The sequence below is a fragment of the Aquarana catesbeiana genome, linkage group LG01 (assembly GCF_042186555.1).
Source record: "Aquarana catesbeiana isolate 2022-GZ linkage group LG01, ASM4218655v1, whole genome shotgun sequence".
Taxonomy (NCBI): Eukaryota; Metazoa; Chordata; class Amphibia; order Anura; family Ranidae; genus Aquarana; species Aquarana catesbeiana.
This window is the reverse complement of record NC_133324.1, coordinates 393209274-393221313: the sequence shown is the minus strand read 5'-3', so window position 1 is coordinate 393221313 and position 12040 is coordinate 393209274. Positions and strand designations below refer to the sequence as shown.

Below are 12040 nucleotides of genomic sequence, written 5' to 3'. Positions count from 1 at the left end.
AGGTGACCAGTAATTAAATTATTTGTTTAAATGATCCTAACAAAATGGTACTTACATTTTATGGGATTACATTGTAAATGAATGCATACATTACAGTGAATGTGTGTGTGTATGTATATGTGTATATATATATATATATATATATATATATATATATATATATATATATATATACAGTATCTCACAAAAGTGAGTGCACGCCTCACATTTTTTAAATATTTTATTATATCTTTACTCACTTTTGAGTAAAGTACTCACTTTTTTTGCCAGGACAGCAAATTTACACTGTTATACAAGCTGTACACTCACTACTTTACATTGTAGCAAAGTGTCATTTATTCAGTGTTGTCACATGAAAAGAAATAGTAAAATATTTACAAAAATTTGAGGGATGTACTCACTTTTGTGAGATACTGTGTGTGTGTGTGTGTGTATATATATATATATTAGAAACGATAAGCAAGGATTGCTGCACAAAAAATGTATTTCTGTAAAAAATTACATGAATATAAAAGACATGACAGATGTCTTTTATATTCATGTAATTTTTTGCAGAAATACATTTTTTGTGCAGCAATCCTTGCTTATCATTTCTACATATCGGTCCGTGGGAGGAACCAGAGTGCTAGCACAGCCAAGGTCGTTTAGTGCACCTCACCCTGCATATGGTTATATATATATATATATATATATATATATATATATATATATATATATATATATACACACTATATTGTCAAAAGTATTGGGGCGCCTGCCTTTACACGCACATGAAATTTAATGGCATCCCAGTCTTAGTCCATAGGGTTCAATATTGAGTTTGGCCCACCCTTTGCAGCTAGAACAGCTTCACCTCTTTTGGGAAGACTGTCCACAAGGTTTAGGAGTGTGTTTATGGGAATGTTTGACCATTCTTCCAGAAGCGCATTTGTGAGATCAGGCACTGATGTTGGAGAGAAGGCCTGGCTTGCAGTCTCCGCTCTAATTCATCCCAAAGGTATTCTATCGGGTTGAGGTCAGGACTGTGTGCAGGCCAGTCAAGTTCCTCCACCCCAAACTTGATCATCCATGTCCTTGTGGACCTTGCTTTGTGCACTGGTCCAAGTCATTTGGTGGAGAGGGGATTATGTGTGGGGTTGTTTTTCAGGGGTTGGGCTTGGTCCCTTAGTTCCAGTGAAGGGAACTCTTAAGGTATCAGCATACCAAGACATACCAAGACATTTTGGACAATTTCATGCTCCCTACTTTGTGGGAACAGTTTGGGGATGACCCCTTCCTGTTCCAACATGACTGCTCACCAGTGCACAAAGCAAGGTCCATAAAGACATGGATAAGTGAGTCTGGGGTGGAGGAACTTGTGTATACAGTGCAGATAGGGCAGCAGTCTTGAATACTTTTTCATACACAGAAATGTGTTATTATTGGTCAAAAATATGAGTTATGGGGTGTTTGTGAGCAAACACTGGCAGTCCTGCCTCCCCGGATCATGGCCTATGTTATCTATGCAGAAATCAAGCTGTGGCTGCATCAAATAGCCATCTTATGTACAGGCAGCACAGGCATATCATTCTATAGGGCTTACAATATATCAGACAGGTTAGAAAGCCTTGTCTGATCACTACTGTTCCCGTGTAGATAATCCTACACCAGAGATATCATCCTACTGCTCTTTGCTTTGGCCAGTTCACCTTTCTGTACATGTAAAGCATAGTTTGCTCCACCCAATATACTTTATTTTCCTTAAAGTGGTACTAAACACACACTGTTTAATTTACATTCTCCCTCTCCTTTCTGTATGTGGATGATGGCACTGTAATTATTTTAATAAAAAAAACACATTTAAGTACCCTTTTCCTAATCAATATACAGCTGTCACATGACCCAGCTCTTTCCCAGCCTATCTGCAGGGAAACATAAGCAGGAGGAGCTTCTATTCCTCTGCTGCTAGTCACATGCTCAAAATAAAACGAAACCGCCTTTGGAATACAAGAAAAAATAAATAAATGATTTTAATAAACTGTTTTAAATTGGCATACAAATAGATATTTGAAATTAAATCTTTATTATTTTGTGGAAATAACATGGTGTGGGTGGCTTTCTGCCAGTCACAGGCTGTGTCACACCCCTCTAGTTTGTGTCTTAGAATAAGAGGGAGGTGAAGCCACCATTAATCTACATGTAATATCCCACCCTTATTGTGTTTAACTAGTTAGTGGGCATGGAGGAGGAGGGAACGAGTGGGCTGTCATTTTCCACTGTGTATACACCCACATGTGTGACTCTATAGTCACAATGGCTGCTCCGATGTGATAGGGAGGAAATGCTCAGCATAAAAACTCACTGAAAACTGAGCATGGGCAGAGTTACCACCACAGCTGCAAAATCCGTAGCTGAATTGGGGACATGAACAGAAGGTGGAGATAAAGAGCAGCACGATCAACCAGGTTTTTTGCATAATACAAAAAATGAATCTCATAGTGACTGAGTGAGTATGAACAACAAGTAATAAAGCATTTATTGATAGTTTTTTATGATGTGGGTTTAGTGACACTTTAAAGACAGTCAAATTGTGCTTAGACAGCCAACTACCATCTGGGGGCCTTCCAGACATTTGTATTCATGTGTTTGCTTGTATGCTTTCAGACAGTAATGGCACATGGCTGCTACCTCTCCAATGAAGAGCTACTTATTTTCAGAGAAAAAGGGGCTGCAATATCACACTGCCCAAATTCAAACATTTCGTAAGTGAATATCACAATATGCATTAGAAGTATCCAATACAAATTGAATATATTAAAAACGTTTTTTTTTTTTTTTCCTAATAAATCATCTATCCTTTGCATCTCATACAGTATAATGTAGTTTTTTTTCTGGCATTACAGCTATTATTTGTGAGTTTATTAATGAATAAAACACTTTAAATATACAACAATATGTTCAGGAGCTCTGGTGAAGACAAGGCCGTTCCCTAGCCTCAGCCTTTCTAAGAGGGCTGCTGGCCTCTCCCAGAGGGTATCCTGCCTATCCAGGACTCTTTGCCGTCCTCTGTTGTTTCTCTGTGGCCTATGCCACTGTCTCACCTCTGCTGTAATAACTAACTTCTGATTGGCCAGTTGGCCCCCCCAGTGGGAAACGCACTTTTTAGTAAACATACCCTTGTGTTCAGTTTTTTGATCATATGCTAAATTTGAATAGCCTTCTTTTGTAAGTTTTGCAGTAAAAATCTTTTGGACAGAGAGTGGAAACGTTGGCACTTCTATCATGGTTTTACTGCTGTTTGGGTCTCTGCTGGGAATTTTTTTTTTTCACCTCAGGATCCTTGCCATTGGCACAGAAAGAGAGATGAATCCCCCCCCCCAACTGGAAATCAGACAGCAATTAGAACCAGTAATAACAGGATCTAACCTTTCCCTACTGTACTGAGAATTCTATATACTGCAATATTTTAGAATAATGTCTCACTGACCATTGCCACTATGACACGGAATGAAGGGAATCTCTCCAACAGAGATATGGCAATACAAAACTGGCAGATGCTTTAATCCCCAAAAACAAAAATAATTAAAAAGTTCACTGTATATGTTGCATTGTAAAAGTGTTATCAGATTTATTAATAAACACTTTGGCAAGAACCTATGTTGGGTGTAATGAATGGCCCTGTAGAAAATGTGTGTTGTTAAACGGATTAGGTAAAAACTAAATTTATTTTTGCAACTTGTTTTGTTTAGCCTATGCAGTGGCCATCTTGATGTCCAAAACATTCTAAAGCATAAGGTTAAACTGGGACTTGGGACTGGTAAGCAAACAACTTTTTATTATATTTATTTTTTTCATGTAGTGAGTAGAATAATAAGCTAAATAATAAGTGAGTAGATAAAAACTAAATGTGTGATTAAAACTTAGCTCCAGGCAAACAACTAAATACACATATGAAATACATCTGTGAGAGCTGTTTTACAAAGTCAAATTTCTGTCCTTCTAGTCTTGAGATTAAACAGTTTTGCCACCAACACAATTCTATCTGGCAGAGGAGGAGAGACAATTTCGCTCTACCTCAGTTAAGTAACTTTTAAAAGGCATGTCCCTCCCTCAGTCTGTAACTGGAAAGCAAAGGAGAAGTAGTGTGTAAGCAGGTTGTATCAGTGCTGATTCAGTGAGTTAGCGGCTGGCCCAGGCTGGAGTAAAGGATAAAGTTATGCATGCTCAGTTCCTGGATGTTTCGGTCCCAGACAGCCCACTTGTAGTACAAAAAGGGGGAAGGCTGAGATCCAAGGCTCTTGCTCTTGGTTGATTCTGTTCCCACTCTTGGCTCATGGTACTGTGACTGCTCTGCCTTAGCTACTTAAGGACCGAGCCTCAATTTGAGATTTGGTGTATTCACAAGTTAAAATCATTTTTTTTTTTTGCTAGAAAATTACTTAACCCCCAAACATTAAATATTTTTTTTCAAACACCCTAGAGAATAAAATGGCGGTTGTTGCAATACTTTATGTCACACCGTATTTGCGCAGCAGTTTAACAAGCACAATTTTTTTGGAAAAAATACAACAGTAAAGTTAGCCCAATTTTTTTTTTTTATATTGTGAAAGATAATGTTATACAGAGTAAATTGATACCCAACATGTCGCGCTTGAAAATTGCGCCCACTTGTGGAATGGCGACAAACTTTGACCCTTAAAAGCCTTCATAGGCGACGTTTAAAATTTTCTACAGGTTACCAGTTTTGAGTTAGAGGGGGAAGAGTGCTACAATTATTGCTCTCGCTCTAACGATCATGGTGATACCTCACATGTATGAGTTGAACACCCTTTTCATATGCGGGCACGACTTAAATATGCATTCGCTTTTGTGCGCGAGGTTGGCGGGACGGGGTGCTTTACATTTTTTTTTATTATTTATTTTAGTTTTTATTTTTACACTGTCTTTAAAAAAAAAAAGGGTCACTTTTTTTTTTTTAAATTACTATTACAAGGGATGTAAAAAAAGCATGACAGGACCTCTTTAATGTGAGATCTGGGGTCAAAAAGACCTCAGATCTCACATTTACACTATAATGCAATAAATAAATCAATAAATGTCTTTTTTTTTTTTTTTTTACAAAAAAAAAAATTCCCCTTTAAGACCATTGGGTGGAAGTGACGTTTGATGTCGCTTCTGCCATCCAATGGTGTGGAGCTGAGAGGGGGCCATATTTCCCTCACTTGGCATCCAGCCTGTGAGGGAAGAGGCCCCGATCGTCTCCACCGCTACCGCCAGCTCTGGTAAGCGGCGGAGACGACCGGAGCGAGGCAGAAGGAGGGCCCTCTCCCGCCGCGATAAAAGTGATCTTGCGGCGAATCCGCTGGTGAGACCACTTTTATCTAAAGGCCGACCGCCCGCTGTTGAAGAGGATACCGGGGTTATGGCAGCTAGCTGCAGCCATAACAACAGTATTCCCCTTCAAACAGCCAAAGTATAATGACGGCAGGCGTTCGACAAGTAGTTAAAGTCCACTGAAGGCACTGGGGTTTCCGGAGGACAACCAAGACATGGAGAATACCAGCATGGACTATTACTTCATCGAGGCATGCATGAGCAGCCACACAACCATAGTTAGGATTAGTGGTTATACATGTTCATATTGGACTGTTATGTTGAAGTCTCTCAAGTAAAGTTACATTAACTGTTTCAAGCCTGGTCTGAAATTACTCAAAGGGGTGCATGTGGGTTCTGGCATATCTAAAGAACCAGGTTCTGAGAACACAAAGGGGTATGAAGCTACACTGCTACAAAAGGGTTAACTCGGCAAAGACAAGGAAGAAAAATGAAGTTGCTAAGCTTAACCAAGCACATGTTCAAGACACCAAGCAACCAGTCATTAGGCATTGTACACTGGCGCGGATCATTGCCTGGCTCCCTCTCCAGTGGTCGGTATCCATAAGCAACAGGGTCCAATCCTGTGTTGCGGAGATATTTGGCCTGGTCACGAGGTACGAGAGATAAGGAGTGAAAGAGCATGCATAAGGTCCACGCTATGTGCTTGCCGGGACCCTATTCTGTTACTGGTGGTGAAATAATAGAGGTACACTGGACAAGTGGAGTGGACGTAGGTTCAGCATGTTGCTTCTAATGCAACATCTACCAAGATACTGTGTATAATGACATGGGACAAGACACTTTTCAGAGGAACTCTGTACTTTAATTATTGCACACAGAAGGCTCATCTCTAAGTCGGGAAACTGCCTTAATGTTAGAATGTTCACATGACTGCAGTCTCTGCCTGGTCCTGGGCATTGATGAACACGCTCCACGGGAAGGGTACCCCCATGTGCAGGGCAAGTAGGACTTGACCACAAGTGGACTGAGTAACTCACCTGGCACTCTCCCCTAAATTAGTATGTTCCTTGTTAGCACTGAGTACTGCAGCTCAACTGGCTCTTTGTGTTGATTATTCAGCAAGAGGTTGATATTGGGTCAAATTAAATGATAGTATTGTAGAGGAAACTGAAAACAAGAAAATCACTTGGATTCAATACTATTTTATACATTTTCATAGTTACATAGTAGGTAAGGTTGTATAAAGACAATAGTCCATCCAGTTCAATCTGTGTAGATGTACGTGTCTCAGTGTCTATAATTTTTTCTCATATCCCTGTATGTTGTGTTCTTAAGATACACATTCAAGAGTCTTTTAAAAAGATCCATACTCCTCGCTGCCACCACCAATTGTGGAAGAGAGTTCCACAGCCTAATTACCCTGACAGTGAAAAAACCCCTGCGCAGTTTAAGGTTAAACCGCTTCTCCAATCTCATTGTGTGGTCCCGTGTCCTCTTACACTCACTGAGACTGAATAGTTTTTTTCCTATGCAGGGATCACCATTGAGGTATTTGTAAATCACTATCATGTCCCCTCTCAAGCGTTGCTTCTCCAGCGAGAATAAATTTAGTGCTTGTAGTCGTTCCTCGCAGTTGACGTCGTCCAGTCCCCTTATTCATTTTGTTGCCCTTTGGACTCTCTCCAGTTCCAGCACATCTCTTCTGAGGACTGGTGACCAGAACTGGATGGAGTACTCCAGATGTGGCAGGATTATTGTTTTATCTGTGGAGTATATCCCTATTTTTATGCATGCTAAAATTCTGCTGGCTTTGCTAGCTGCAGCTTGACATTGCATGCTATTGCTCAGTCTGTCATCTACTAGGACCCCCAGATCTTTCTCCATCCTTGATTCCCCCAGTGGTTCTCCCACTAGTTAGTAGTTTGCATTTATGTTTTTTGCCCCCAAGTGCATTACTGTACATTTCTCCACGTTAAACCTCATTTGCCATGTAGTTGCCTACTCCATTATTTTGATCAGGTCTTTCTGTAAAATTTTTATATCCTCATGTGAAGTTATTGCCCTGCTTATTTTTATATCATCCGCAAAAACTGAGATTGAGCTATGTATCCCTTCCTCTAAAAATTAAACAGAATTGGTCCCAAGACAGAACCTTGGGGTACCCCACTTGTGTACTCAGACTGGTCTGAAGTGGTGTTATTTATCACCACCCTTTGGACAAGCCCCTGTAACCAGTTTTTTACCCAAGAACAAACCTTATGGTCCATGCCTGCAGACCTCAGCTTGTAAATTAAGCGTTTATGGGGAACTGTATCAAATGCTTTTGCAAACAGGTCTTCCCCTGTCTAGATGGCAGCTCACTTCCTCGTAGAATGTTAGCAGTTTGGTCTGGTAGGAATGACCTTTCGTAAACCCATGCTGATTACTACTAATGATACTTTTTTCTTCAGTACATTTTTGGATATAGTCCCTTATCATGCCCTCCAATAATGTATCTATTATTGATGTTAGGCTGACTGGCCTGTAGTTTCCAGGTATTTGTCTCTGCCCTTTTTTGAATATCGGTACCACATTGGCTTTTCTGCAATCAGCTGGTACAATTCCTGTCAGTATGCTGTCCGCAAAGATTAGGAACAATGGTCTCAGGCTAGGAGCAGATAGCAGGTAACAGTTCAGATGTGTTGTTAATGCAAAGATTTCAATAAACAAGAGCACATACCATGAGCAGGTCTAAGCAGAGCAGGTCAGCTGGGACTTGTAGTTCACCATTGAGATGAAGGTAGAGGTTGGCTGGTGCTTGTGGTTCACCGCTGCAGATGTAACAGGAGGTTGGCTGGGCAGCCAAGTAGTAATGCTGAGTCTGGCACTACAGTAAAATCAGGCAATGCGTAGTCTAGACAAGCTGGGCCATACAAAGGTAGATCAACGGTACCGAATCAGAAGGAAGCAAAGCAGGATCAAAACTAGCCAGGTCATACACGATATATACAGAGCAGATATCAACTGGGTCAAGCAAGAGCACACAAGGTAACAACGCTATCACGAGCACTGGTAGTATGCTGATACAGGTGATTTAAAGGTGAGCTGGCCAATCACCATTGTTTCCCAAGCAAAGGCTGTGTCATGTGAGTTTTTCTGGGTCATAAAGAGATCCTAGTATTGACAGTACCCCCCTTTCTCAAGGGGTTGCTCCTGCTCCCCCAGGCTTACTTGGATAACAAAGATGGAACTTCTTCTTAAGTCGGTCAGCAAGAAGATCACGAGCTGGGACCCAAGATCGATCCTCTGGGCCAAAACCTTTCCAATAAACTAGATATTGTAAGGATTGCGTACTTGTCTGGAATCAAGAATATTTCAATCATAGTGTTGGCATCTGGAACATCGGAGGGTGGAGGATCAAAGGAGCACACACGTGGATGCAACTTGTAAACACAGAAGAAAGGAGAGGTCCCTGTAGACATGCTGGCACAATTATTGAAGGCAAACTCCACCCACAGAAGGATGTTGACCCACTCCACATCATTATAGGCCATTAGACAATGTACCATCTTCTCTAGAGTCTGATTAGTCCTTTCTTTTTTGGCCATTTTCCTCAGGATGATATGCTAAAGAATACGATAACTTAATCCCCAGCTGAGAGAAAAGGGCCTTCCAAAACTGGGCTATAAACTGAGAGCCACGGTCTGAGACAATGTTAATTGGTGCCCCACGGAGCCTGAAGACATGTTTAACGAATAAGGACGCCAGTTCTTTAGCCAATGGCAGTTACGGAAGAGGAACAAAGTGGGCCATCTTACTGAACCTGTCTACCACCACCCATATCGTGGAACATCCCTGGGACGGAGGGGCTAGTCAGTGATAAAGTTAATAGATAAATGGGTCCAGGGACAGGTAGGTATTGGAAGAGGACATAGGAGATCAGAGGGCTAAGAGGTACTGCTCTTGCTTCTGGCACAAACTTAACAGGCCTGGACAAAGACTTACACATCCTGCCTAATCGATGGCCACCAGAGTTTGTGAGATAATCTCAAAAGGGGCACAAAAAACATACCAGAGGGAGTGGAGGGAGGGACCTCAGCCTGTGCAGGTAACAAGGCCTCAGAGATGTCAGTCTGGGTGAAAGCCAAAATCCTGCAGTGAGACATGCTTCCAGAAGGTAGCCAAGGTCCTGTGCACCTCTTCACTCTCCTTCCTGCCGGAGGAGTACCGCGATTTTAGCGATGTCTTTGACAAAGGTCAAGCCGGTAGTTTGCCTCCATTCCAGCCGTATGATTGAGCAATTGACCTTCAACCTGGTGCCATACCCCCCTCATGGCTGGGTTTACCCTTTGTTGGTCTTGGAGGATAAGGCCATGGAGAAGTATGTTGCAGACGCACTTTCTCGAGGTTTCATCCCCAAATTCTCGTCTCCTGCTGGTGCTGTGGTGAACTGAGACCTTGTATCAATCGTTTCAGGAGTAAGAATGTCTATTGGATTCCATTGATTATGGAGTTATTTGACCGCTTCAAGGAAGCAACGGTTTTCACGAAGCATGATTTGAGAGGGGCATACAATCTCGTGAGGATTAAGGAGGGCGACGTTTAATACCAGAACAGGCCATTATGAGTACCTCGTAATGCCTTTTGGCCTTTGTAACGCCCCGGCAGTTTTCCAGGAATTTATTAACGATGTCCTCCGAGCTTTGTTGCAGTTATGTGTGGTGGTTTATCTTGATGATATCCTCATATTTTCCAAGTCCCTGGAGAGCCACCACACAGATGTCTGTCGTGTGCTTCAGAAACTAAGAGAGAACACTCTTGGGTCTTATCCTCGGATGTACATGCCCCTGTCCTCCTCCGTGATTACCATATGCGTTTTACCCTCAAGCCTGGTGGTCCTCCGAGGGGGAGGGGTCGTTGAGGATGGGGTACTGTCAGGGCTTGGCTCAGCCCTTCCTTCTCTGAGCTGGCCACTCAGCTGTCGGCTAATAGCTAGCTCCTATCTCTCCACAGTTACTCAGCTGTTGATGATATCCTGCTTGTCAGTCCTGAAAAGAAAAAAGAAATTGCGCTCGGTGCTCAATGTAAATTATAAAAAACTGAAATGAAGAACCGTGAAGGCAATCCTGCAGCTAAAACACAATAACCCCAATACAAGGGCACATGGAATAAACAGTCTAAAGAACAGTGTAGCGCTAGACTAATAAAGAAAACACATATATTGGTATATGCAAATATGTCAGGACCCACAGAATTATCATGGGTCAGTAAATAATATAAAACAATAAATCAGTGTGGCACTAATTTGAAGTAATAAAGTGCACATATATGTGATAAGGACGATAAATAATATAAAACAATAAATCAGTGTGGCACTAGTTTAAAGTGATAAGGTGCACATATATGTAATAAGAACACATATGAACTATTCATCCAAAACTATCATAAATCAATGTGAAAATCGTAAAAGTGGTGATCTTTATACATGTGAGTCCATACCCTAAAGGGTGTATACAAAGAAAATACAAAAAATAAAGTTCATAAGTGTGAGTCCATACCCTAAAGGGTGTATACAAAGAAAATATAAAAAATAAAGTTCATAAGTGTCTCCAGTGAAAAAATTAATCCAAAAAAAACCAGAAAGAGCTATTGCAGAGTTCAGGGTTGCATAATCCACCTTTAGTGCAGCCCGCCACCAGATGGTAAAATTAAAGGGGTTGTAAAGGTAAATTTTTTTTTTTTTTAAAATAACAAACATGTTATACTTACCTTCACTGTGCAGCTCGTTCTGCACAGAGTGGCCCTGAACCTGGTCTTCTGGGGTCCCTCGGCGGCTGTTTCAGCTCCTCCCCGCAAGCATTAACCACCTTAATGCGAGCTCCCTCGCATGGTGGTGAGTGCTTGGGGGCGCGCTCCTGTGATACAGCCGGCGGCTATAGCCGCTCGCTGTATCACTCGGCCCCGCCCCCCGGCGCGCCGCGTCATCGGATGTGATTGACAGCAGCACGAGCCAATGGCTGCGCTGCTTTCAATCCATCCACTGCAGCCAATCAGTGACCAAGCTGAGCTGCAATGAAGATGACGAGAACGAGCAGCGAAGATTCGAGGCGTCAGGTAAGTAAAACGGGGGGGCTGGGGGCGGCGGTATTGTCATAGAATTCACTAAGGTGAAAAAATTTTTACCTTTACAACCCCTTTAAAGGCTTACCAGAAAGCCTGCGACCACCCTTGCTCAGGGTGGTCAAAACAGGCTTAGTAGTGGATGTATCCGAGGATGATGTGTTCCCTGGACTGTTCTCCTGCTCTCCTCACCAAGCAAATGGTCCTCAGCAACGGGGACTCCAGTATGGAAGAGATGCTCCCATGGATTCCTTTAATGCTCCTTCCCGGAAGGGCCAAGCATGAATAAGCCTTTCCTTTTCAATCTGCAGCCGCTGTAATTTTCTGTAAAATGCAATGCAATATGGCTACCTAGATTGGCTCACTGATTTTCCCTGGAGGCTGCACTAAGATACAAGTCAGATTTTGGCCATCCCCTTTTTCATAATTGATATACAGCTGTCATGTGACCCAACTCTTTCAAGCCCATCTGCAGGGAAATATTGGTGGGAGGAGCTTCTAGTCCTCTGCTGCCAGTCAGAGCCTCGATTGAATCGCAGTTACAGGTCTCTGTATGTCCTGGATGGATTTCCAGATTCAATCTGCTGAGATGTCCTTTGGATCAGTTGATGATTTTGGGCTGTAG

General features: G+C 42.1%; 1 protein-coding gene across 2 annotated transcripts in view; it reads left to right on the top strand.

The window, feature by feature from the left end:
* Window positions 1-12040, top strand: part of GDA (guanine deaminase) — a 120514-nt gene that overhangs the window by 89510 nt on the left and 18964 nt on the right. For both annotated transcript variants that reach the window (XM_073634477.1, XM_073634469.1), the window contains exons 9-10: window positions 2644-2741; window positions 3729-3796. In XM_073634477.1, the coding sequence (XP_073490578.1) occupies window positions 2644-2741; window positions 3729-3796 (166 nt within the window). The remainder of the gene's footprint in view (window positions 1-2643; window positions 2742-3728; window positions 3797-12040) is intronic.